Source organism: Calidris pugnax, unplaced genomic scaffold (assembly GCF_001431845.1).
Source record: "Calidris pugnax isolate Ruff unplaced genomic scaffold, ASM143184v1 scaffold162, whole genome shotgun sequence".
In the NCBI taxonomy this organism is placed as follows: Eukaryota; Metazoa; Chordata; class Aves; order Charadriiformes; family Scolopacidae; genus Calidris; species Calidris pugnax.
This window is the reverse complement of record NW_015090900.1, coordinates 810,043-837,700: the sequence shown is the minus strand read 5'-3', so window position 1 is coordinate 837,700 and position 27,658 is coordinate 810,043. Positions and strand designations below refer to the sequence as shown.

The following is a 27,658-nucleotide window of genomic DNA, read 5'->3' as shown; positions in this document are numbered from 1 at the left end:
GGGGGGAAACAGCTCTGCCCCCCGGCCCAGGCACCACAAACCCATCGGAAATTAAACTTTACAAAGTTTACAAACAGGAGACGCAAAAAAAAAAACCTAAAAAACAAAACAAAAAGCCTGGCACGGGTTAATAAAAGCCTCGGGAAAGAGCTGCCCCGGGGTGGGCTCTGCACAGGAGCCAGAGATCCCTTGGGCAGGTTGGCAGTTAATGGGTTAATGGGGGACACAGCTGTGTGTGTGTGTCCCCCCCAGAGGTGGCTCCAGGAAAATCGAGGTTCTCCCAGGGTTCCCCAAGGATCTGGGCTCACCCTGGGACTGTCACAGGCTCCACCTGAGCTCCAGGGGCTGCACGATGGGAGGTGGGCTCCTGCCGCGTCTCCCAAGCCTGGAAAGACAAAAAATCAATCCCGGTGGGATCCCCACCTTGGGAGAGGGGCTCCTCCTGGTTTTCCAAGCCTGGAAAGACAAAAAAATGAATCCCTGCCCTTTTGCAGCCCCTTCCACTGCACCAGAAATACCTCAGGAGAAGGGCTGCCCCACGCTGTGGTGCTGCCTCCCCGAAAGGATGAGGCCAAAATTCCCCCCTCAAAAAATCAAGGACAAGACCGAAAGTCCCCGGAGGGGATGTCACCGCTGGTGGGACAGGAGCGGGGTCTCCAGTGCTGCCCCCGAGGCTTTGGCACTTTGTGCAGCTGAAAAGAGCCACCAGATCCAAGGCTGTGGTCACAGAAAGTGCAGAGCTAATGCATAGTTATAAAGCCGACGCTGAGAAACACTCCAGGGGGAAATTAATCACCCTCAGAGCAATTAGTGAAGCTACGCTGGTTCAGCCCAGAGGTCCATCTAAGCTCCAGGAGGGCTGGGGCAGGGTGGGGACAGGGGAATGGCCACCCCCGGGGTTCCTCCCGGGTCCTGCAGCCCCAGGAATGAAAACACCCCTTCCAAAAAAAAATAAAATAAAAAAATCAGCTTTCCCCCCCTCTCGATTTGATTTGGTCCAACAAAATTGTGCTTCAGAGAGGAGAAAAAGCATCAACAGCCATGGCCGTTTGCAGCCATCTGTGGCAGATGCTTTGTCTCCTCACCTCCCTACAGGAATATGCTTAAAAACCCGTTTCATTTAACCTTTCCTGCCCCAAATTGTCCTCACCCTGTAGCCGGGACTGGTACAGAGTAGGAGCAGCTGCTCAGGGGGTGGTTACAGGTAAGACAAGGGCGTTCTGTCTGAACGATTTCTTTGGAAAAAAATCTCCTGAAAATTTCTTTTAGTACTGCTGGCTTTGGAAACTGCTCCATTCCCAGCCAGTTCCTGCTCTCGGGGTGATGCTGAACCTCCTGTTCCCAAAGGGAACCTCAAAGCTCAAAGCAAACAAGGATGGAGGGTTCCACCAGCCCCGAGGAGACACCTCTGGGTGCTGGTGGGGTGGGAGCAGCCCTGGGGACACTGCTCACTGCCCTGTCCCATGTTCTGCACCGCTGGAGCTAACGGGGGGCTCTGGCTCCTAATTCCATCTAATTAATCCACGCCTGACGACTCTGAGGTGCACCACACCTCTCCTGCCCTCCTCTCCGTCCCCGATCCACTCTGCCAACCTCAGCACCCCCCTGGGATGCACAGAACCTCAGTGAGAGCTCTGTCCCACCCTGTCACACAGGGATCCTGGGGGTTGGGCTACACCAGAGCTCAAATCTCCAGTTCCACCTCCTCTGTTTTCCTGTCTACACGTTACCAGCTCCAGTCCCATCACACCACTGCTGTCCCTAAATTGGTGGAGAGCTGGCATCCCAGGCACCAGGCAGGAGGTGTGGAGGACACCATCCCTAAATTGGTGGAGAGCTGGCATCCCAGCCAGCGGGCAGGAGGTGTGGAGGACACCGGGTGCCAGGAGGGAGCTTCCCAGCTCTGCTGGATTCTTTCCTTCACCCACAGGGCACAGGTGCTCACCACCAGTGTTCGGTCACAACACTGTTCTCCAAGGTTCAACACAGTCCAGTCCTGGAGATCTGGGGTCTCTGGGTGACACTTGGTCCAGCTGTTCCACAGGTTTCACCACAGAGTCTGAGCAGGAGCTGGGAAAACACGGGGGTGGGCAGCAAACCCAAGGTGTATGGATGGAGAACATTTATAGGTTCAAGTATTTTCACTCCTGTAAAAATTTGCCTGACCTCAAAAGGGCAACTGGTGATCTGTAAACTGGTCTCACTCGAATCTTAGCCTCAAACCAGCACCCAGAGCAAAGCCTGGGAGTGTCTGCACCTCAACGTCAATGTCTGGCATGAAGATGAGGAAGAATTTCTGTAATCAAAATAGAGCTCTGAAGTCTTTGGCCATCTCTGTGGGGCACTCAGGTGCCTCCGTTTTTAGGTCTGCAGGTAGGGTTTTGCTCTTTGCAGTCCTTCCTTCAGGAACTGGAGGTAAGTTGCAGTCGAAGGGTCTTCAAAATTGGTTGAGAAACTAAAGATGCTGCTTTCAACATCTTCAGGCTTCATAGAAGTAATATCCAGGAAGTAGTTGGCATTGATGTGGTGAATCTGGGAAAGAAAAGAGACCAGGAGAGGAGACTTTAAAGGCCAGAACACGTGGCCACTGACCACAGCAACCTCAAGAGGGTGAGGGGGAGCCACCCACCAGCCCCCAGCCCCAGCACGGAGTCCCTGCATGTGTTACTGGCTACTATCTGTGAGTGTGGGGCAGGATCAGACCGGCCCCATCAGGATCCTCTGCCGCAGAGGAGAGAAATGTGCCAGAATGTGCTGATAAGGAGAGATTTTCTCCAAAGCGTGAGCACAAGGGACAGAGGGTGCAGGAAACAAGCGACAATGGCTTCCCAAAGGTCCCTGACTCCCACCAGGGACAATGAGGGAACACAGGAAGGCACTTGATCCAAGTCTGATTGTTACCCCCCCTTGCCCAGGGCAGCTGTTGTTCTGTCTCTGAATAAAAAGACACTTGTTTCAGGTTTCTTGGTGGAGCTGCTGTCTGTCTGCCTCAGCACCCCTGAGAGCACAGCACCCTGAGGGACTATGGCCTTGAGGAGCCAGGGAATGGCCAGGGGAGCAGCCACTCACTTCAGGGTCTGCAGATGACCCTGAAAAGAGCACATCCTGATGGGGCAGAGCCAAGCCCAGCTAAAGGGGTAATAAGGAACGCACCACCGTGCCGTTGGGGAGGCAGATGATCATCTCCACGGGGAAGTTGTATTTCTCCAGGTGCAGGTCAGCCAGCTTGCTGTAGAACTCGTTCTCTCTGTTGCTCTGTAAGGAGACCCCAAAGGAGCATGTTGGCACACACCCGAACCGGCAGAAGAGCACGGGAGGAGTTACAGTGAGCACAGGAGGAGGAGGAGGGAGACCCAAAAGCTACTCTGCAGCACGGTAGTAACTGGTTCCATTCTCACCATCTGCTTTACTATTCCCCTTCAGTCAATCTCCCCCTCACTTTTCAGCTGTAGTTTTTCTCCCCGAAGGATAAAATCGCCCCATCACTAGCAGTTCCCAGCCACACCAACTTTTCCCAGCTTTTCCCAGAGTCTCCAGCTCCGTGCCTGACCCCAGCTGATGGCACGGGCCCAGGGATGGGTCGATAAGTGGGGAAAGGTGCAACCAGGAGGCTCCGGGTTCAGACAGTATTTGATTGCTCCCTGGGTTACAGAGAAGTCAGTTTGTTGATGGCACAAATGGCCTTGGGCAGGGCCATCTCACAGCGAAGCATCTGGTTTAGCGTTTAATATTGGCACCAGGACAGAGTGAAGGGGGTCATTGTGCCATTTTCTCAGCCTGCCTCCATCTGGTGTTTGCTTGGCCCCTGCAATCGCTGGGACACGGAGGGTTTGGAACCGAAATCCCCCCCTGGCACAGGGGTGAGCTCCCCCGTGCCAAGCACTGTCTGCTTTATAGAATTTATAGAATTTTATAGAATTGCCCAGGCTGGAAGGAACCTCCAAAGGCCATCTAGTCCCACCCCCCCGCAGTCAGCAGGGACACCCCCAACTAGACCAGGTTGCCCAGGGCCTCGTCGAGCCTCTCCTTGAATATCTCCAGGGATGGGGCCTCAACCACCTCCCTGGGCAACCTGTTCCAGTGCTCCACCACCCTCCCAGTGAAGAACCCTCTCCTCATCTCCAGTCTAAATCTGTTCCCCTCCAGCTTGAAGCCATTGCCCCTCGTCCTGTCACTGCAGCCCTTTCTAAACAGGCTCTCCCCAGCCTTCCTGTAGCCCCCTCAGGTACTGGAAGGCCGCTATTAGGTCTCCCCGGAGCCTCCTCTTCTCCAGGGTGAACAACCCCAGCTCCCTCAGCCTGTCCTCGTAGCAGAGGTGCTCCATCCCCCTCGTAGGTGCTCGTGGCCCTCCTCTGGACCCTCTCCATCAGGTCCACGTCCTTCTTATATTGAGGGCTCCAGACCTGCACACAATACTTTCACCAGCCCTATATTGAGGGCTCCAGACCTGCACACAAGCCCCGAAAGCAAAGGTGGCAGATGTGGCCGTGACACTCACCTGCAGCTCCTCCAGCTCCTTCACCAGTGACCAGCTGCTAATGAAGCTCTCGTTCAGCAGGGCGAGGATGGGCGAACTTTCCAGGACAGTCTCCCGGAGAGTTCGCCCCGAACCTGGCACAGGAAGAGGCAGAGAGTGGTTTGCTGGGCTTCCAGAGCTGACTCTTGTCACATTTGATGCCACCGTGATGCCACCAACCACTCTGCTTGCTGCAGCAGCTGGCTCAGACTCCCCCCAGCTTAGCCCATTTGGTTTTTTCTCCTTTTCTGCCAATTTTCCCCAGCTTATCGTTTCCCATGTGTGCTGCTGGCAGGGAAGACTCACCAGAGCAGACCTCAGCCACTTGCAAGGTTTGGTGCATTTAGGAAAGGATCGGGCCCTGCGGATCCACTCTGAGTAGGAACAGCCTTTGCTGTTTGTGCCGAGCAGAGCCCATAAACACTGGAGAGTTTTTAAGGGCAGACAGGACTAAAGATACCTGCCCCTCTCTCACCCATCACCCCTGCTCAACGTGGCATGCAAGTTCTTAGGCATGGGGGACAAAATAGCTTTGTATCAGGACAACCCCTGGCTCTGGCTTCTCCTTTGTAGGTGTCAGGGACAAAGCAGAGAGAAGGGAAGAGAAAGGAGAAAAACCAGACCCGTGCCTCCCCCTCGACAAAGGCACTGGAATTAGGGAGCTGGTCCAAGGCTGGTCTCAGATCCCATCCCACCCCTTAACTCCGATCAGTAATTCCCCACTTCCAGCCCCTTTCTATCAGCATCTTCAGTGCCAAAACAATTAACACAACATTTACTGCTGCCTCCCTGACCCCCAGCTCTTCTCAGAGCCTGAATGAAGCTCATTGTTCCTCCAGCCACTCCAGGAATGTCCTCACCTCAGCAGGACTGGTCGTCCAGGGCACCCCACAGCAGGATGGAGTGCACCAGCTTCTTTTCTGCTTTTGCTCTCTCGAAAGCTTGCGTGAAGGGAAGGTAGGAGACCTGGAGGCAGAGAGACAGCTTGAAAAACAGACACAGAACAGCACAAATACAAGCAGGGTCTGAAGGAACCAGACCTGCTGCATCCCACAGGTGACACACAGAGAGTTTAATCTGCACTAGATCCTGTCGATTAAAGCGAATGACAACTGTGGTGCTCTCCCCAGGGACAACGTCATCTCTGGTGAGGTTGTAGTGAGCCCCTCATGGCACTGTGGGCTCTTACCAGCCCCTGCAGAGCCCCATCTTTACACACTGCATGACTGCGGGCAGGCTGTCTGCAAAGGCACCTCTGCAGCCCAGGAAATCTGGTCTTGAGGTATTTATTACAAAACCTCATCGAAAGGGCCTAAAAACTGGCTGCGAGGGACCCTGCACAGAGATTGTTCCAATTGCTCAAATGAAGAGAACTTTATTAACATCTTGGCAGCTCAAAGGGACATTTGTAAGCTCAGGCACAAGGAGGCAGCCATCGAAACGTGTCCCTTCAGCCAAGGAAGCAGCGACAGGCAGTAGCCATCTGCTCCACAGGCTACTGGCATGTTAAATAGTTTGGGTCACCCAGTGCTATGAATTGGTGTCTGGCTGCGGCACGCAGAGGCACAGGCGCATCGTGTGTTTTGTGCTGATAAGGGAAGCTTGGACCAAAGGTAGCTGAACATTGCAGAAGTAACGCCAGAGGAAAACCATTTGTAAGCAGTGTGATTACCTGCCTTGCTCAGAAATCGCCTCGGCAGCTACTGATAAGAGGAAGGAAGGATGAGCCTACATTTACAATACGAGCCTGGGACACATGACATCTAGGCTTCGCCCCCGCCCGCGCTGCTGAGCCACCCCAAACGGCCTCAGAGATGCTGTCCTCCCTCAGCTGGGGACTGGAAGTCCATCCAGCCACACACGCAGCTCCTGGGAGGCACACGCTGAGCTGGGAGACCCTCACACTGCTCTGAATGCTGATCAGGTTGTGGCCTCTGGTTTCTCCTGGTCCTCCAGGTGACTGGACATCTCAGTGAAGATGATACGCCCCAAATAAACGTGCCAAGGAAGAGCCCGGCCCCTTCCTCACCTTCTTGAATGGATACATGGCCACTTCCAGCTTCCGGGCTGCCTCTTCCCAGGGGATTTCCTGCTGCCAGGTTATCTCTTCAAACACAAACTGGATGGGCTCCCCCGAGGGGTCCCTGCTGTCAATCACGTTTCCGTTCTCGTCATGGATCACGGAGGGGATCGAAGGCCCCGTCGATTCCAGCTCCATCTGCAGGAGAACAGGCTGAGAGCTGAGCACTGCAGATATCCCACTCCTGGGTTTTCCATACTCCAGGACAGGATAAAGATGCAAAATAAGACTGTGCAGCTTCTAATTAAGATACAGCTTGATCTCCTGTCTCCTGGAGCTGCACCTTACCAACTGCAAACGTGTTTTACTGAGCAATAGCAGGAAAACAACTTCATTTCCTTCAGTTACTGCCTGTCCTCACTAGACTGGGAATGCATGAGGCTGTTCACTCCGTGTTCCCACCATCCCAGTGGGGATTTTCAACTGTGGGACACTGGATCCTTAAAATCCCTGGGATCTGCAGGGCTATTATGGGCTGCCATGGAGCTCTTGTTCCCACCAGCAGCACAGCCCTCAAGCAGCCCCTGGCTGGCCACGAGAGGGTGCAACAGGGAAAGCTGTTCAGGAGCCTCCCTGCAGCTCAGGCTTGTGGTACCTCTGAAATTATTTTCCAAGTCTATTTTCCTGACTTCTGGCAATTAAAAAGAAACATGGATCTAGTTTAGGAGAAACCGGGACTGTTAAATTCAGGCATTCAAAATCCTGACTTACGTTTCCTGTCTCAAGAGCTGGAATTACCACAGAATGGGGGAATAACCTCATGCAGTTTCTAAATTCAGACACACTGCTGTCCATACACCCCTCTGGGCTCAGGGGCTGGGTTCAGCTCCTAATCTTCCCCACCCCCAAGCCTGTCAGACAACTTCTTACAAATGGAAAAAGCCACATGAGCTCCAGGAGCTTTGGATTCAATACACACAGAGGGAAAAAAATAAAATATATCACAAGAACTGGCAATAGGAAGCCATACTGCTGCAGAGGACATAGACAGATCATTGGGGATTGTATGGTTATATTGAAATGTTCAAAAGAAAGCTCTGAAGAACAGGGATAACTGAGGTTCTACAGCTTCTACAGCTGGGATGCTGCAGGCACAGGGAGAACTGGGAGGGAGCACAGACCTGAGGCAGGTACCCGATGTCCACTTCCATGTTGCTGCTTTCGCTGGCTCCATAGAGCCACTCCATGTCGACGTTCAGAGACCTGCAAGGTGAACCCGGTGTGTTCAGAGTCACCCAAGGCTAAAGCTCTGTATGGGAAACCCCCAACAAATGAGAACATCCAACGCTCCTTTTGCAGGCTCAGCACTGAAGCCCAGAGCCTCTGGCTCCCTGGAGATCACTGTGCCCCAAAGTGATGGTCTGCACAAGACCATCAACACCAGATCCCTGCTGGATCAGGGCCTGGGCACCCTCCCACCACTCTGGGCAAACGCACTCACACCTTTGAGTAGTATCAAAGTCCTCAAGAGAGAGGTGTCTTTGCTCTTTCCCTTCCTTCCCAGCACTTAACTTGCACATTCGGATCCTGCCGAACTTTTAAAAGTGTTTTTTTGGAAGCAAAAGGCTTTTGTAAGGGGTTGCTGGCAGAGCCCTAAGTGTCTGCCGGCTTTAACAAATGTGCTGACAGAGCCATAGGGATGGAGTCGCCAGGGTAATGTTATAATAGAATTTTCACTCCAGCCGTCATGGGCAAAGAGATTTGAAGCTTCTTTCCCCTGAAACGCTTCCAGCTGCTTGCCAGAGAGCGGGAATGAGCTAGTGCAAAGCTGGGAAGCTGGGCACACAAAGCCTTAACCTGTAAAACACCAAGCAAAAAGTATGTCAAAGAAAGGGCATCAGGTTTTGCTGAACTTCAGTGCTTTAAGCCAGGCACTGGGACTGGCAGGGGCTGCTCTCCACACCCTCCCCGTCTCTCCCCATCCTCCAAGTACCAAGGGACAGCTACTGGTGAGTGAATCAAACCCTGAAATGGGTCAGGGATCCTCAGCCACTTGCAGAGATGCATTTGTGAGTTTTAAAGACAAATGCAGAGTTCTGTTCACTCAGATTTTCCGGGACTTGGCTGAAAAGAGTGAGTTCATCCATCACAGACAGTCAAGGAGCTTTCTGCAGCTTGCAACAGGTCCCTGACATCTGCAAGAGTCCCTGCCACAGCCAGGGCTGGTGGGACAGGTCTAGGGGAGCAGTGATTGCAGCAGTGCTGGCAGAAGAGGCTGCTGCCCACCTCCAGGGCAATATCAGGATTCCTCTTCCCTGTGTGTCTTCCCACGTGCCTGCAGATACCTCCCTCAACAGTGGTTTGGCACAGAACAGCTCAGACTTGGACACTGTTGAAGCACATGCCACTTGCAGCCAGGTTGTGCGAGGACATCCATCCCCAACCCCATGCTCCATGTCCCCAGCAACCCCTGTCCTGCTTTCTCCCCTGTCCTTCCTCTGTCCTTGTCCTTCCCTGCCCCTTCCAAGCCAGACGCCCCCCAGACCTGTTGATAAACAGAGCTATTCCTGAAAAATTGCATCAGAAGCAGTTTAGGGAGCGACAGTATCTGGAGAACTGAGGACAGGATGACCATGATGACCGCTGGCACAGAAGGACATGTGGGGAAAACAGATAAGCAAAGAGCAGAACTCACCCACCCAAAGCTCAAACTGCAGATTTGCTTTCTCCACATGGGCCAGGATGTCACATACCACAGGGGACAGGGCTGTCACTGCACTCCTATCCTCACAGAAAAGGAGCCCACCAGCCTTTCCCCCATGCACAGCCCCCAGTACTGCACAGGAGAAGATCCCAGAGCCCCTGGGTTCTACCGGGCCTCATTTAATAACAATCCTGAAGTCTCTCTTTAGCACCCAAAAAGAAAGAGTTGTCCCTACCTGTTGTTAGGGACAAAGAGCTTAAACTCTCGGACATGGGAAGAATCCTTGGAGAGGATGATGTGACCTGTGAACTGGCCCGGGGAAAACCAGAAGGGGAAGTCTGGTGGCTCGTTCAGCTGGAACTCAGCGTGGATCCTGAAATGAGAAATGAGCCGTCAGCTGCGGTGCCGGGAGGAGAGAAAAAAAATCAGGCACTGCAGATGACAGCAGGGAAAAGTTATCTCCAGGCACCAGAAATTATGAAGCTAAATTGGGGCAGAGAGGTTCAGTTCAAAAAGCTTTTCATGTCACACAATGAAGAGAGTAAAAGACTGGAGCAGATCCCCTGGGGTCAGGATCATCTCCAGGATCAATGCCTTTTGGAACTGGGCAACAAGTTTCCATCCAGAAAGGATGAATTAAGTTATCACTCCTTCAAATGCAGGAACAGACTAAGACCCTTTCAGCTTGATCAGGCAAATAAAAGCTGTGTTTAACACTCCCAGTAAAACAAAAAAAGAGAATTCTCCAGACTCTCACCCTGGAAAGGCACTCCACTCCCCGATTAACCAAAATCTAACAGATTTCTTGCTAATTAGACTCTCCCCTTTTGGCCAGATACAGCTCCAAACCAAGAGTGATAGAGAATGGCTGCTGTCCTGCATCTGGGCACCAGTCCCCTCCTCACCCAGCAAAACTGGGAACACGGGTGCCCTCTTTGGGAGTCAGCAAAGCATCACACATGGGCAAGAGCTGGCTGTGAACCACCCTCTTCCTCCAACTGCTTCTCCTCCCTCCCAGCCAGGGCACATCTCTTCTTGCCTGGGAATGCAATGACACGTGTGCTCTCTGCCATGGGCTCACAGCAGCTTCCTCCACTCCCCTGAGATATGGAACAAAGTCAGAAAGTGCCCCCCAGGCCCCCCTCTAACACCCGGGACCAGTGGCGTGTGCTCTCTGCCATGGGCTCACAGCAGCCTCCTCCACTCCCCTGAGATATGGAATAAAGTCAGAAAGTGCCCCCCAGGCCCTCCTCTAACACCCGGAACCTTACCTGAACGCTATGGTGTAGTAGAAGGTGCTGATGGCTTGGATGCAGGCCACTGCTCCTTGGGGAGCAAAGCGGGTTTTCACGAAGGGCCGCGGGTGGAACATGCTCAAAAGCTTGTGGATTATGATCTAGAGAAAGAGTTGTAAGAGAGGAAAAATGAGACCAGCTCCTCCAACACAGGTCAGCTGCAGCTCCAAAGTAACTCTCTCCACCAGCTCAAGAAGGCAAGTCAATTGCTACAACTTAAAAACTAGCTCAGAGACCTACCTCATCACAAAACAAGGAGATAAAGCAAGAGACCGCTTTGAAAAATAAATCCATCTTCCACCCTTTTTATGCTATTCCCATTGTTTGCAAGTTTCCCTCACCCCAGTTGGATGAATGTCTAAGTTTGGTAAACTGATCTGTGAGGCTGCCTCCATCAATACCACTTAAGACTTTGAAGGAGCGGGTACGCAATCGATAAACACACGGGGCTGGGAAGGTCTATCAACTATTGGATCACTAACACCTACCCGACACCCCGGGGGAGAGCGAGATAGAGGCCTCGCTTTACAAACCATGTACAAACCATGTATACACATCGTTTCACTTGTGAATGAAATTCTCACCTCTGGGGTACCACTCAGCAACTGCTCCACGGGGTACCATCACTTCATACAAGCGCTTTCTGAATAACCCTCTCCCCTCCCTGTCTGGAAAAGACTAGCCCAAAAACCCCAAACATTTAAATGAAGCAAGATGAAGATATTCTAATCAGGCTCATCTGGCCATGACAGACACCCAGAGCTTCTGCCTGCTCTCAGTTTTACTTCAAATTTAGGAGATGGTGCTGTATGCTGCAGCTTTTTTGCTCCCTTAGTAAGTCCAGGGAGACATAAAGCAGTAGCCTTATCACTCTAGGGATTCCTGCAGTTCATCTGGGCTATATGGCAGAACATTTACACAAACTACTTCTCAGGTATAAAGAAATTGAGTTTCATATCTCACCTCTTTGCCCTTGGGAGGCGGAGGGTAAAATCTGTTGTTGGAAAGATACCCGGTGAAGATGTTCAATTCACTAGGGATTATCCACCACGGATCCCCAAGATCCAGTTTATTCTTTGGAGGAAGAAAGGCTTTAAACTGCCTGGCAAGCATCACGCTCATGGGGGCTGCTGGGGCAGTCCAATTCCTCAGCCCAGACAGAGCAACGTGAGAAATCTGTGAACAAAAGACACTATCAGAGCCTAGACTGGACTCTTCAAACGTGCAGTAATGCTGATGGATGTAACTAGGCTTTGGAGAAGAGTGTAAAAAAACAAAACAAACAACTAACCACGTTTTAAATTCTTCCTACTACCCCAAACCCCACCAAATAGTTCCGTCAGCTTTCAATGATGGGAGTAATAGGAACTGGGAGGGGAACACGCCACGTTACACCACTGCTTTTGGACTCAGCTCCAGGAGAGCCATCCCTAATGTCTGCTTCAAGCTTCCCAGGAAGGGTGTATTAATTAGGGCACAGCGCTGCCGAGCGCACTGATAACAATGAAACGCTGCAGGAAGCCATGAGCTTGATCATCAAAGCAAATCCCACAGACAGCAAGACCACCTCCCCCTCCAAAGGCGCTAGTGCTTATCCCTGGTGATGTTACCAGCCCACATTGGATGTGTTTATACCAGAATTTCTGGCCATACGCATCCTGTGTGATACCTACTCCCAAGAAACCATCTTTGCTCTTCGTCATCGTTTCCATGACCAAGGGCTGGAATTTAGCCACAAGGGACAAGGTCTCCCCGCTTGGGTCAGGCGTCTCCTCCTCTTCGAACTCTGAGACGGGAGCAACCCCTAGACAAAGGGACAGGAATTTAAGCAGCTGTTTCCCCTCCCTCGCCTTTTAAGCAATTGTGAAGTGATTACACATTTATCCTGGCAAATCCAGGAGCTTCCCAGCTGTCCCTATGAAGTGGCAGAACTCAGAGCCACCCCAGGGACCTGCATGAATTAAAGGGGAGCCCTCCTTTTAGCGGACATCTCTCTAAACCCTCAGTGAATCAGTCTCTTTTCACCCAGGAGGGATGAAAACACACGCTTTAGCCAGTTCATCACAGCACAAGCAAACAACTGCCTGTATTTCGACTGCACTGTACATTATCACCACGCTTCTTCCTCCTTGGCACCACCAAGAGACGTTTGCCACACGCTGATAGTCTTCAAACCTGATCTCTCAGGACTGTTCTCTGAGAGAGGCAGCTGCAGCCGGAGCAGCGTATCAACGAAGCACTGCAACTCTCTTAATAGATTTGGCCCAGCCTGGGCTGAGCTGTATTTGTTGCATTCACCCATCCCAAATCCCCTTTAAGCTCTAGACAAAGTGACTCCTGTACTTTGCCAGTCCAGCGATGGGATGTTCCGTCTTGTAAAAACTCCACTTTGTGAAGGTGATGTCTAGTGCTTAAGCCTTTTCAGAAATACGTAAAGCTTAGCAGCCTCTCTTCGTGTAAGCAAGACCCAAAACAGCCCCCAGAAAAGAGTAAAGACATGAATAAAAACTGTTGAGTGTGTTATCTTTGGCTTTTGCTCAGTCTGTGCAGAGTGTTCTGCAAGGTTGATAGATACCCACCCGTCAGCTTCTCAGCTATCGGCTTGAACTCTTCTGGACTGAGGTACAGGTCGTTGTTTGTGTCCAGAGAAGAGAAGAGAAACAGCCCCTCACTTCCCAAAGACTTCAGTGCCAGCTCCTAGGTCGGGAAGAAACACAAAGTCAGATTTCATTCCAACCTCTTACAGAAATTCACTCCAGCCCCTCTCGACTTCAGAGTTTATTTGCATTCTTTCCAGCACACAAACACAACCATCACATGGAAAGATTAACGCCCCTTGGCAGGATTTCGTGCTATTTACAATAGGGATCGGTGTCCAGGAACCGTTGGCATGAGCATATTAAAACTACATCTGGCTGAGTAATTCAAACTGAATCATTTGCTCAGTCGGCCTCAAAGTCCTTTGTTAGAAAAATTTCCAACTTTTTTCCAGATAGTTAGTCCTAAAGCTGCAGATATTCAGAGCACCTGGAGATGGTGATTTCTGTAATTAACTGATGCGCAGTGAAACAAAGGCAGTCAAATACACGACTATCCACATTACAAAAACACAAAGGAAATGAACCGAGCCCTTGTAACTCTGCAGAAAGTGCCTTCACTGACTGAGATCCACGCCAGCATCACCACACACAACCGCCCTGCTCAGGTCAGGTTCCCCTCTGAGTCTCCAGACTCAGGGATGGAAGGAACATCTCGGCCCTGTGCTCCACAGGGAGCACTGCCTGCTCATCTGGCCACACACTGGAGAGCCACAAACCCCACGGTCTTCTCCAAAAAGTTCTGCAAGATCCCAGCCACCCCGAGCCTCAGTTTCTCCCTCTGCAAGGTCCCCAGGGAGATCGCCCAGAGGAAAACCCCATCGAAACCCAGGGTCTCCCTTGGAGCAGCTCCACAAAGGCTCTGGATGTTTCTGGTCATTTCCACTCCACAGCAATGAAGGGAAGAACTTCCAGGCAGAAGAAAAGAGCTCCACGTTGGTGTGAGGGGAAAAGAGAGACACAGAACAAGTCAGGGCAGGCACATCCCTGCCAGCCATCATTTGGGGCAGCTTCTCCTGCCACCCCCGTAAAAGCCTGAAGCTGCAAGGATAAATACTCTGTATTCTGCTGTTTAACGGTGTTTATTCTCTACTGCCTGCAGCACCATTACCATCCCCAGAGCTCCTGAACTAGTTTATTTTCCATCTGTTGCCTGCCAGCCTGAAGCAGCACTAATGCAGCCTGGAAGGCTTTGCTCCCGTCAACTGCAGCAACAAAAGCACTTAAGAGCTTTCTAGGGCAGTTTCAGGACTGAGACGGACAGAAATAAAGACCCTGGAATACAATCCAGAGACCTGGATGTGGAGACCCGAGGAAAGACAAGGAGGGGAGGGAGCAGGAACTACCCAGCTGAAAAAAAGGAGTGAAGGGACAGGATGGTTATTTATCTATGTGCAGGAACAATCTGCTCTGGACTGTCAACGTTTCTGGGGCCAAAAGCGTGACTTCAATCCCCAAATGAACGGGGATGCACATCCTCAGCCCTGCAAATTTCACTGAATTTCACTGAATTTTTAGAGTTGGAAGGGACCATAGAGGTCATCTAGTCCAACTCCCCTGCTGAAGCAGGATTGCCTAGAGCTTGTCAGAGCATGTTACTCAGGAGCATCCAGGTGGGTCCTGAAAATCTCCAAAGAAGGGGACTCCACACCCTCCCTGGGCAGCCTCTTCCAGGGCTCTGTCACCCTCACTGTGAAGAAGTTTCTCCTCATATTTGAGTGGAACCTCTTCTGTTCCAACTTGTGCCCGTTGCCCCTTGTCCTCTCACTGGGAACCACTGAAAAGAGTCTGGCTCCCTCCTCCTTCAACCCTCCCTTGAGATCCTTGTCAGCATTAATAAGGTCTCCCCTCAGCCTTCTCTTCTCCAGACTAAAGAGCCCCAGCTCTCTCAGTCTTTCTTCATAAGGGAGATGCTCCAATCCTTGAATCCTTGAATCATCAAATAGGAAACAACATCTTCCTGAGCAACTGCCCTGTCCCCTGACAGCTGGGGTCACATCAAGGAGCTTTGAGCCAGGCTTCAGTGCCCCTCTCAGCTCCAGACCCTGCTTGTGCTCGGCACGTAACGGATTAACCTCGGGAGGGCCCGGGTGATCGCTCACTGTCTGGGAGCTGGCTCACGGTGCAGGGAAGCGTGTGGAGAATGCAGGGAAGGGAGCAGGGAGTGCAGGGAAGTGAGCAGGGAGTGCAGGGAAGCGAGCAGGGAGCGAGCGACGGCGTCCTCCTCTGCAGAGGGGGCTGTCCTGGATGCCTACTGAGCTCTGAAGAGACGGTCCATTTCCTCGTCCCCTCCGCAGCGCATCAGCGATTCCCCGCTGACGAATCTTTTAAGAGCCTTTCTTCCTTCTGCACTTCACAGACACCGACCTCAAGGGACGGGAAGGCAAACGAGCAACAAAGTTTTTAGTTGGTTAGACCGCCTGCTGCTGCACTATTAGGAAAAACTCATGATCATTTACTTAACGGGGCTGAAGGCAGAAAGGAAACCAGTTATACCCTATGGATACAGAAAAACTTCTCTGGTTGTGTCTTTAATAAGACAGCAGAGGTGAAAGGGGGAATATGTGTTCCTGGTGTTAGATGCTGGCCTCCAAAAATCAATCTGAATTGAGAGCACGCTCCCATCCCCTCAGCCTGCACTTAACATGGGTTAAGCGATGAAAAACCACCAGATAATTACTCCTACAACCACAGCTGGCTAGAGATGTGGTAGCTTTGTGGTCAGGCAACTCTTGTGTGTGCACCCACCTCACACGCGTGTGCCAGCAGCCGGCTGAACGCAGCATCCCGGATAATGGGATCAGAACTGGGCTCCTGCGGGCTCCAGGCAACACTGCCCTCCCCAGAGCCGGCTCCAACACCCGCTGCTCGGGCAACGGCACGCTGCGGGCAGCACCGGGACACATCGCTCCCTCCAGAAAACATTCATTTCCACACCCACATAGCACAACAGCGTCGCACGAGCCCCTGACACCGACACCGCAGGGACCCACCCGGCCAGAGATAAGACCCCAACCGCGGAAGAGCAAAGATTTCCACCGGTCCTGCCACGCTTGCTCAAAGGGGATGATAAAAATTATGTTTAAAAGGCAAGAGAGATGTCAGGGCTTGGCCTTTCGCTTTCTGATAACATTCACATTAAAGAAAGCTCTCCAGAGCTTGTCCTTTTTTTTCTTCTTCTTTCTAATCTGCGATTATAAGAAATAAAAAGTTTCCCTGTTTGTGCCAGAGGAATAAGACTGAGCTTTTTCAGTCTCTTTGTAGAGGAGGAGAGCTGCGGTTTTCACAAAGAGTTTTCTTCTCCCACCTGCTTGTGGGTTGTTTAGCTAAATAAACATTTCTGTCGAAAGAGACAAGACATATGCTCTAAGCGAGAGGAAGGAAAAATAAAAACCTTGGACTGTTCACATGGTGTTCTCCTCTCCAGCAGTGCCCAGGAACAGCCCCCTGCCTGTCCTCTCGGAAAAAAACAAACCTCCAGGTGAGACCTGGCTTTTTGTCAGGTCCCCTCAGCCACCATCCTCACCCTTCTGTCTCCATCAGAAGAGTTCTTCTAATTAACTGGTTTGAGCCATTTCCCCTGGTTTTTGTTTTTGTTTTTTTCTGTTTGTTTCTTTTTTCAGTGCAAGAGACAAAGAAAGGAGGCATCCTTTAAAAACACTTGTCCTTTTACTATAGGAATCTCAAGAAAGAGAATTCTGCTCTTTTCCGCAAACCTTTTTTAGATGTTGAAAGATGCACGTGGAAGCAAAGAGCCAGGGGAGCAGGAGCTTTCACAAAGTACCCTTTATACAGATTACAGTCAAAACCAGTGTCAATTAGGCCAAGTTTAAAAAAAACAACCAACAACAAAACAAAAACCAAACCACAACACAATAAAGCTCCTAAAAAACCTTCCCGTTTTTCAGCTCATTCTTTTGCTGCTTCTACAGCCAGAGTTGTTCAGGGAACACACGACCTGCATTTCTGGGATGAAAAAAATCCACAAAAATCTGAGAGTTTTGGGCCTTTTTTCCAGGGAAGGAGACACCTCCTGAAGCCATGTTGAGAGGAGGTGACGCTGCTGATGCCTGGTGGTCCCTACAGCTTGGCTGGTGGCTGCCAAAGCTTTGTGGTCCCCACAGCCTGGTGGTGGCCAACTCAAGCTCCACAGCTGCTGGTAGATGGTTTTCCCCATAGCCTGGCAGCTTCATGGTCACCACAGCCCAGTGGTGGCCACCTCAACCCTGGCAGCCACCAATGCCCTGTGGCCACCAGCACCCAGTGGCAGCCACCACAGCTCTGTGGTCCCCTCAGTCTGGTGACGGCCACCACCTCAACCCTGGTGGGCACCTCAACCCAGAAGCCACTGATGTGTAGCAGCTACCTCAGCTCCTGCGACCACCTCAGTCCCACTGGCCTGGTGGTCACCTCAACCCCAGTGGCCACCTCAACCCCTGTAGCTACCACTGACTGGTGGTCACCTCAGCCCAACAGCGGCCACCTCACCCCTGGTGTCCACTGATGCCAGGCAGTCACCTCAACCCCCAGAAGCCATCTCAGCTCCTGTGGCCACCAATACCTGGTGGTCGCCACCAATGTGTGATGGTCCTCTCAGTCCAGCAGTGGCCACCTAAACCCCCATAGCTACCACTGCCTGGTGGTCAACTCAGCCCAACAGCGGCCACCTCACCCCTGGTGTCCACTGATGCCAGGCAGTCACCTCAACCCCCAGAAGCCATCTCAGCTCCTGTGGCCACCAATACCTGGTGGTCGCCACCAATGTGTGATGGTCCTCTCAGTCCAGCAGTGGCCACCTAAACCCCCATAGCTACCACTGCCTGGTGGTCAACTCAGCCCAACAGCGGCCACCTCACCCCTGGTGTCCACTGATGCCAGGCAGTCACCTCAACCCCCAGGAGCCATCTCAACTCCTGTGGCCACTGATGCCTGGTGGTCACCCCAACCCTGGTGGCCACTGCTCCCTGGCAGTCACCTCAGCCTTTCCACCACCACATCCCCTGTAGCCACCTCAACCCCGGTGGCCGCTGATAACCGGTGCTTCCCTTAGTCCGGTGGTGGCCACCTCAACCCCAGTGCCCACCGATGTATGGCGGTCCCCTCAGCCCAGCAGCGGCCACCTCATCCCCAGGCGGCCACCTCAACGCCCGTCTCCCCCTCAGCCCGGCGGCCGCCATCACCCCGACCCCCACAGCGGCGCCACAGGGTCCGCCCGCCATTTCCTCCCTCCCCTCCGTGAGGGGCAGCGCGGCCTCAAGGACCGCCTCTCCCCCTTCCCCCCGGCCACCTCTCCCCGCTTTTTTTTCCCCGTTACCTGCTGGCGGGCTACTTCACCGTCCCGGTAATACTTCACGGCTACCAAAGCTGCTAAAGCGGCCAGGGCAAGTGCCAAGCGCGGAGGGGCCGCGCCGGGCCCCGCCATACTGGCGTCGTTCAGCGCCGCTTACCGCCGCCCCCGCCCCGCCGCCATGGCCGCGCCGGCCGGGGGAGGAGGCGTCAGGCGGGCAGGGCCCGGAGAAGAGGGGCCGGGCCCGGGGCCGGTGTCGGTGTCCTCCCAGCGGGGACCGGAGAGGGAGGAGAGATGGACCGGAGAGGGGGGAGAGGGGCCGGACGGGGCCTGAGGCCCCGTCCGGCCCCTCTCTCCCCTCTCCGGTCCATCTCTCCTCCGGAGCCGTATCCAGCTTTTCTGCTCACCAAAATGGATTTTTATTTTTTTTTTTAAACCCAGGTTAATTACATGTTTTACTTGCAGTGATTTCACTGGGTTTTTTGGTTTTTTTGCTTTTTTAATTATTGAAATTATCAATGGGAGAGTGGCATATCCAAAGCAGTCCTTGGTCCTTAATTCAGTGTTTCTCCCACACACAAAAAAAGGAGCCGTATCCAGCTTTTCTGCTTGGTTTCAGCTCACCAAAATGGATATATTTATATAGTTTTTTAAATGGCAATTTTACTTGCAGTGATCTCACTGGGGTTTAAACCCTGGCCTTGCAGGGATGGGAATGATTTCGCAGCCATCACCGAGCCTCGGCCACCCCAATCCCCAAATTTGGAGCCATTGCTACCATCACCCCACACTTCTGAGTCATTTCTACCGCTCTTTTACAACTCCCACTGCCACCCCCCCGCAAAGTTTTCCACCCTCCCTGTGTTCTTCGTGCCCTTCAGGTTCTTCTGCAGGGTTGTCACATCCCTCCTTAGCAGTGGCTTGGCCAAAGAGAGAGATATATATATATTTAGTCATTTTAATCTTTCCTCATAAATCAGTCTCCTGCTCCTCCTCACACGCAACCCTGCACTGCCACAGAAATCCCCTGATTGCTGGGGAAGATTTAGTACCATTTTCTGCTGCTGCAGGGCTAACAGCGCAGAATGTTTGATCTCTCTAAGGGAAGCGTTAGCATTTAATCCTTTGAAGCTGGTGCTGTTTCCTAAGCCTGCCTAATCATTTTTTTTTGTTTCAGGTTTAAAGAGCATTTTGGTTGGAGATGAGGAGAGCATGACCAAGCCGTTAAGAGAGCAGTGGCTGCACCAAGGCAGGAGGAAGAGGAGGGTAATCCTGGGCGGAGCAGGCCGGGAGCGTCTGGATTTTTGAGTAATTCCTGGGACAAGACATAAAAATCCCACGGTGCATTTTCTTGCAGACCACAGCAAGCAAGACTGGAGGGAGGAGGACTTGGTTGGTGAAGAGGAACCTTCTCCCTGGGAGCTGGGCACTGTTCTCTCTGCCATAGATCCCACATAGCCCTTGATGCTCCTCTTGCAGCGATGGCATGAGCTTGGCCAACACAGTGGACCAGGCTGAGGAGCTCAGGAACAGAATAAACTCTGGGTTATTTGTAACCCAGATCATCTGCATGGCCAAGGAAGGAAAGAGAAGGTTCCTTCTGCCAGCCCCACCACAGAAGAAATGAAGCTCCACATTCGTGAAGCTCTGCCACCGCTCTTTGCTTTCCACCTCCTCATCTGTCAAAGAACTTGGGCCACGGGGAGGAGATGGGAGGAAACGAATTCTCAGAGCACTGAAATAATGTCTGGGAGCAGAATGAGTTAAGCACTCAAGCACTTTAAGCAGATGTGCTTTAAAATTTCCTGGACTCATTAGGTTGGGCGGTGAGGTGTGGAGAGCTTTTGCTTACCTCAAATAACCTACAAAGTACCTTTAGAGCACAAAATGTAACAGGAGGAGATAGCTCTGAAACAGGATAAATGTACCTGGGTGCCTGGGAAACCAGCAAAAGGTGACGTGAGATGACAGAGCCTGCAGACACCCGGCCGGAGAAGGCAACCTGGCAGGGTGGGAGGCAGGGCCAAGATGGTACCATTCGGAGGAGAAGCAGAGGCTCATTTTACATCTGAACCATTTCCAGCGTCACCAGCGGCCACATAAAGATGAATTATTTGATAGGGGAAAAAAAAAAAGAACGAAAGACAAAAGGTGAAATGATTCAGGGCATCTGCTGGGAACTAACCCTCCTCCAAGGAGGACAAACCCAACAGCTCCTGGCTCTACGCTGCTGGTTCTCCAGATTACAGCGCTGGGGAAGAATTTGAAATATCCAGACATCTGCTGCGTGGCCCACCCAGGCACACTCGTATCGAAGGAAATCCTTGTGACAGAGAAATAACAAGGAAGATTTCCACCAAAAAAGCTCACCCAGCAGGAAAAACTCTCCCAGATTTCCCCTTTGCCAGCAGGGAGAGAGTCTGGCTGGGAATGAGGAAAATAGTGAGAAATTGGATGCAGGGATGAAAAGCTTGGAGCCATCTCTTCTGCAGTCGAGGGATGGGTTTCCCATATGTGGGAGGACACGCAGCAGCAACACGTTCCAGGGTGGCACGTTGTGAGAGCAGAGAAACCCTGTCCTGGTTTAAATTGATGGCCCCCTTCCCACAGCCTGAAACCCTGGCCCCTTTTAAAGTCAAAGCCATCGTGATGTAATGGAAGGCGGCATTCAAATCGGAGCTCTGTGCACAAATGGAGAAAGCACCTGGAAACACAAAACCCCTGAGGAAGCAAGTCCTGACCAGACCGAGGCCCAAAAATATAAATCCTCTGAAAACCAGTAAGGAACAAGGAGTATCCACGTCTGGTTTCACATGGGGCTTTTTCAGGGGACAAGAAAACTGGAGGTTTGCATCCTGCTGCAGGGGTGTGCTGTGACAAAGCTTTGCAGCCATGGAAAACAGAGTTCATCCCAGAAGAAGACACCCAGCAAAGGCTGGGGAGTGAAACGACGTTTCAAATTTGGCCATTGAGTGGAAGAGTGAGACCCAAATGTCTGCCCAATTCCCAAGAGCTCACATTCCTAACTCCCCCTTGGCCTCTCCCGTTCAGTAGGGTCACTTATGGTTCTGACACTCGCTGGCTCTCACTAAACAACCAAATTTACGATGTAGGGGGTGTTTTAGTGAGAGAATTCTTAATTATAGCCCGGTACCTGCTTGAGGCTCCACAGGGAATGAAGCCAAAGAGCCAAACGTGATCAGAAGTAATGGCTGGAACTTTGAAACCGCTCGCGCTGGGAGCCAGCGCTCGATGCATCACATCTGAAACAATCGGATAAATAGATCAGATCAAAATGTATGTGGAAAAATACTACGACTGCCAGGCTTTTGAATTCAATAACCAATTCCGCTGAAAGCCTTCCGAGGGAATTTAATAACGCTGTAAAAAATGAAGTGTGGGTTACAGAAAGATGCATTTGTTTTCTGGGTAGTTTTGTCTTATCTCCTGGTATGGTCAGGCGGCAACAGCCGGCTGTTCTACAAGCGACAGTTGATAGTTTTCTTCTCTACCACTGATGCAACTTTCTTTTATCGTAACTTCATTTCCAGGAAATTCCATCTGACATGAAGTAGGGCCTGTCCTGATGGTGAAAATGACCGTGGTGATGGCGGCTCCTGAATTTGAATCTAACATGGGAAATGGGAAATTACCTCGGCTGCTCACGTTTCCTGGTAACGTGACTCAAAACCATCGAAAAAAACCATCGTAAATCAACAACAGAATTCCCACTGGTGGCGCACATGCCTGAAAAGGCAGGAAGGCAGCTCAAAAGACACACATCTTCCCAGATCACTTCCCCAGGACATTTAAAACCAACCCTCTGGCACAAAGATAATTTATTTATCTGCTCACAGTTCCCAGCTGGGTGAACAGGAGTTGTCCTGCCACCCCCACCTCGCAGGGTGGGTGCAAGGAAAGAGGGGTGAAATCCCAGGGCTCCCCGAGCAGAGGGCTCTGCTCCAGCAGGAGCTTCCAGCCAAGGCTCCAGGTGTGCAGAGGAGCAAAGGAGGAGCAGAACAGTTTCAAGATACCATCAGGGCCAAACATTTCCGTTACCTGCATCGCCGTAGGACAGAGAAATGCCCGTCGTGGCGCCGGGCCAGGCCTTGGAACAAAACTGATCCTTGGAACAGGTCTCTGCTCCTGCTGAAGGCACACACGCTCAACTCCCTGCCTGGAAAGAATCCGCCAGGCTCAGGGATTTCACTGGGGATGTCTGGGAGCTCGGGCAGAAGTATTTGCACGTTTGTGGTCTAGGAGAGGGGTGATTTTCAAGCGTGGCTGTTTGCAACAAAACCCTTTTGTTGTGACCGGTGCTCACTCCACACCGCTGTCTTGGAAAGCAAAATATCAGTAAGGTTTATATCGTCGGGGCTGCTGGGCAACTAAAAAAACCTGTGTATTCACTCTGCAGGCACCAAACTGCAGGAAAGCAGCAGCTCTCCTCCAGAGGTGTGTGTGACTTTACCACTGCCGTTCTCACTCACTGCCGTGGCAGAGGAAACAAGAGCAGAGTTTTAATGTAACACCAAGGATCTATTTCTAAAGGAAACTAGAGGCGTGTTATATATTTTAGGGTTTTATATTTTCCCAGGCAAAGCGTCTTCAGTTACTCCAAGAACAGGACATTTTTATTTATGGAATTCCTTTAATCCACTATAAAACCCCTCTGAGCTAAACCAGCTTCCCTGTATCCAAATCTCCCGGATAACACAACTCACTCCCGAGATGTTTATTTACCAATAACCATTCCTCCAGGCCAAGCTCACCAGCCAGCAGCTTTATCCCCGGGATGATGCTAAGTCCCCATCTGACAACCTTATTTCTCTTGGGGAATTACAAAAGCATGAATTTACAAGCATGTTTTTTTTTTGTTTTCGCAACTTGCTCAGAGCAACTTTGTCTTCCCAAGTTGCTGAACGAACCGATTATCAAGAGAATGGCACAAGAATGAACAAAAATCATATAACCACAGGATGGTTTGGGTTGGAAGGGACCTTGAAGTGCCACCCCCTGCCCTGGGCAGGGACACCTCCCACCAGCCCAGGTTGCTCCAAGCCCCCTCCAACCTGGCCTTGAACCCCTCCAGGGATGGGGCCGCCACAGCTTCTCTGGGCAACCTGGGCCAGGCTCTCACCACCCTCACAGCAAACAAGTTCTTCCTGAGATCTCATCTCATCTCAATCTCCCCTCGTTCAATTTAAAACCCTTCCTCCTCATCCTATGGCTCCCCTCCCTGATCAAGAGTCCTTCCCCATCGCTCCTGGAGCCCCTTTAGGGACTGGAAGGGGCTCTAAGGTCTCGCTGGACCCTTCTCTTCTCCAGGCTGAGCCATGGGCCACGCCCTGGAGCCTCCTCTTCTCCAGGCTGAGCCATGGGCCACGTGGCTTTGCCGTGAGCAGAGGAACAGCTGCTGGGAGAAGGGATACTGGTCCCAAATCCAGCCTGTGGTGCAGGAACTGTTAAGTGTGTACTCACAGCTGCCAGAACGAGAAGAGGGATGGTGTGGACATCTCTGCACAGTCTTCCTGCCCATGGACACAGAGGACATGCTGGTTCAGCAGCAGGACGTGTGGAAGAATCTGCCTTCAATTTTTTTCCTTTCTTTTTCTTCTGTTACTTCAGCCCAGAAGCAATGTATACCGAGGAGCAAACTTGGCTGGGGATTATTTATTTTTTGCTAGAAAAATCAGCCGTTTAGTAGAACTCCCACTAACCCATCTCAGATGTGAACAAGCAATTTAAAAGCTGGTGCAGATGGGAATTGCTGTCCATACACTGGCGAGATTGCTCTAGAAATCAACATCTATTGTGAAATATTCTTGAAATCAACCAGTATTGTCACCTAGTTATTCCAAGCATGATGTAACAGGTCTTTGACAGATGCTTTAAAGAGGATCAACCCAAACATGCTTTTTATTTTACAAGACTTTTATTCTGTTTCACAGATTTGACTATTACAGCAGTGAAATTATTACAAGTGACTCATAACATTTAGTTCCAAATAAAAGTAGAAAAACACAAAAACGATAAAGGGAAGTTAAATGAGATGTGATGTGTGGTAAATGTGTTTTAAGAGCACAGAAAAAGTATATAAAAATACATTAGGATCAAGAATGTTGCAGACAGGTTTTGATTTAGTTACAATTTTGACACCACAGAATCACAGAGTCACAGGATGGTTGAGGCTGGAGATCAACTGGTCCAACCCCACCACTCAAGGAGGACAACCCAGAGCCACTTGCCCAGGAGGCTTCTGAATATCTCCAAGGATGGCAACGCCACAGCCCTCCTGGGCAACCTCTGCCAGTGCTCGCTCACCCTCGGGGGGGGGGTTTACCCCTAAAAAAGGGTTTCCTCATGTTTGGAGGGACCCTCCTGTGTTTCAGTTGGTGCCCACGCCCTAAAAAAGGGTTTCCTCATGTTTGGAGGGACCCTCCTGTGTTCCAGTTGGTGCCCACGGCCTCTGGTCCTGTCACTGGGCACCACTGGAAAGAGCCTGGCTCTGTCCCCTTTGCACCCCCCTTCAGGTATTTATATACATTAATATATTTATATACATTTCTATATTTATTGGATATAAATACCTGAGCCTTCTCTAGGCTACAAGTCCCAGCTCTCTCAGCTTTTCCTCACAGGAGAGATGCACTCCCTCATTGATCTTGGTGGCCTTTGGTTGGACTCTCTCCAGTATGTCCATGTCTCTCTTGTACTGGGGAGCCCAGAACTGGACACAGTGCTCCAGGTGTGGCCTCACCAGTGCCGAGCAGAGGAGAAGGACCACCTCCCTCACCCCGTTGGCAAATACTTTGTCTAATGCAGCCCAGGAAACCTTTGCAGCAAGAGCCCATTGCTGGTTCATGGTCAATTTGGTGTCCACAGATCCTTTTCTGCTGAGCTGTTTTCCAGCCAGGTGTCCTGCGTGGGGTTGTCCCTTCCAGGCACAGGACCTGCTTGTTGAATTTCATGAAGTTCTTACCAGCCCACTTCTCCAGCTTGTCGAGGTCCCTCTGGGTGGCAGCACGATGCTCTGGTCTATCAGCCACCCCTCCTAGTTTTGTGTCATCAACAAACTCTCTGACAGATCATCAATGAAGATGTTAAATGGGACTGGACCCAGTATTGGCCCCTGGGCTACTCTGCTAGTTACTATGAAGATGTTAAATGGGACTGGACCCAGTACTGGCCCCTGGGCTACTCTGCTACTTACTGGCCAGGGCCCATGGACTTATCTATGTCCAGTTTGCTGAAGTATTCCCTGACCTGATCCTCTTCCATCAAGGGAACATCTTCCTCGCTCCAGCCTTTCCCCCCAGTCTCTGGAACCCGGATTCCCTGACCTGATCCTCTTCCACCAAGGGAACGTCTTCCTCACTCCAGCCTTTCCCCCCAGTCTCTGGAGCCTGAGATCCCTGAAGGCTGACCCTGCTAGGAAAGACTGAGGCAAAGGCAAAGTTTGGTATTTCGGCCTTTTCCGTGTCCTGTGTAACCAGTCTCCTGTCCTGTTGAGCAGTGGGACCACATCTTCCTAGTCTTCCTTTTTTTTGCCTATGTTATTCTAAAAGCTCTTCTGTCTTTGACATTCCTGGCTGAATTCAATTCCATTTGGGTTTTAGCTTTCCTAACGTCAGCCCTGGACACTCAGACAATGTTTCTGTAGTCCTCCCAGGTCACCCATTCCTGCTTCCACCCTCTCTATCCTTCCTTTTTGTGTTTGAGCTTGGCTAGGAGTTCTCTGCTCAGCCACACAGGCCTCCTGGTATTTTTGCTTGACCTCCTGCTCATTGGAATGGAACTTCTTCAGCTTGGATGACAAGACTCTTGAGTATTAACTGACCTTCTCAGGGCCCTCTTCCCTCCAGGGTTGTATCCCACAGGACTTCTCCAAGATCCAAGTAGATCTTTGAAGAGCCCAAAGTCTGCTCTCTTGAAGTCCAGGGTTCTGAGCTTGCTTTTACAGCCTCCTTCCTGCCCTCAGGACCCTGAACTCCACAATCTCACGGTCACTGCAGCCAAAGCTGCCTTTGATCTTCACATCCCCAGTGAGACCCTTCTTGGTGACTACAAGGCAGTAGAGCACCTTTCTTTGTTGGCTCCTCTGTCAGTTTGAGGAGGAATTTATCATCAGTCCACCCAAGGAACCTCATGGATTGCTTATATCCTGCTGTGTTGTCCCTCCAGCAGGTATCAGGGTGGCTGAAGTCCCCCATGAGGACCGGGGCCAGCAAATTCAAACCTGGGGCTGTTCCTACCTGTCTGTAGATGGCCTGATCCTCTTGTTCTTCTTAGTCAGGTGGCCTGTAGCAGACACCCTCTGTAATGTCACCTTTACCTGTCCCCTCTTTAGTCCTAACCCATAAGCTCTTAGCTCCTCAGCCATCTCCAGCTGTTCTCTCAGATGAAGGGCAACTCCCCTTCCTCCTTCTCCTAGCCCGTCCTTCCTAAAGAGCCTAGAAAGCCTACCACCTAGAAAGCACAGCATATTGAAAACTGTTAATTAAGAAAGGTGATAAATCCAAGAGTATATAAAAGGCAAAAATGAAACAGAAAAAATGAAAGGAGGATGTGTGTTGTTTATGTGTGTGAAGTCTATTTTATGGCAAACTTCCAGTCCTTTGGCCACTATAAAGCAAAGTCAGTGGATTTCATATAAATTCTCTGTATAAAGGAATGTCTATGAACTGTGTACAATATGGCCCAGAATAAACATCTCATTATCAGGCTAATAAAGCTCCTCACAGAGGAAAAGAAGGTGCTTATGTCACGGTTTCATCTCCCCAATATAATACTGTCCGGAATTGGACTAGTGCCCCAAAATACCATTTTAGGAACAACTCGAATTCCTTTAATGGAAACCAAATGCAGGAACCCGCCGCCGCTGCCGCCGCAGGGCGCTGGGCAGCAGCCTCCCTACTGCACACTGGCTTTAAAGTTCGTGTGGTTGACTGGCAGGGGGTGAGCCTCGGTGTTGAACACCCAGTCGTCCAGAGAGAGCACGTCATCTTCACAGAACAGAAGATAGAGGTACCTGGAGCCACAAGGCGAGGGCGGGCGGGAGGAAGGTGGACACAAAGGGAGATTAAAGGAAATTCAAGCAGGACTCCGAGCGCGCACGAGCAAACACCGGCATCAGGAGCGTGATGGGGCTGCCTTTGGCCTCAGCTGCCACGGTTTATGGTGACACATAGAACGCAAGAATCATTGAGGTTGGAAGAGACCCTTGGGATCATCGAGTC

General features: G+C 51.3%; 2 protein-coding genes across 2 annotated transcripts in view; both read right to left on the bottom strand.

Annotated features, from left to right (window-relative positions):
* Positions 1 to 2,107: 2,107 nt before the first annotated feature.
* SEPN1 (selenoprotein N, 1) lies at positions 2,108 to 18,628 on the bottom strand. The gene is made up of 12 exons (XM_014948717.1): positions 18,447 to 18,628; positions 13,115 to 13,232; positions 12,209 to 12,339; positions 11,499 to 11,711; positions 10,512 to 10,636; positions 9,476 to 9,613; positions 7,718 to 7,799; positions 6,546 to 6,734; positions 5,377 to 5,482; positions 4,499 to 4,611; positions 3,154 to 3,255; positions 2,108 to 2,532 (listed from the first exon to the last, which is right to left on the bottom strand). Exons 1-12 carry the CDS (start codon positions 18,552 to 18,554, stop codon positions 2,362 to 2,364), a joined length of 1,596 nt encoding a protein of 531 aa, XP_014804203.1. The 5' UTR covers positions 18,555 to 18,628; the 3' UTR covers positions 2,108 to 2,361.
* Positions 18,629 to 25,960: 7,332 nt separating this feature from the next.
* Positions 25,961 to 27,658, bottom strand: part of MAN1C1 (mannosidase, alpha, class 1C, member 1) — a 48,231-nt gene continuing 46,533 nt past the window's right edge. Inside the window, exon 11 of the mRNA XM_014948698.1 lies at positions 25,961 to 27,450. Within this exon, the coding sequence (XP_014804184.1) occupies positions 27,333 to 27,450 (118 nt within the window). The 3' untranslated portion in view covers positions 25,961 to 27,332. The remainder of the gene's footprint in view (positions 27,451 to 27,658) is intronic.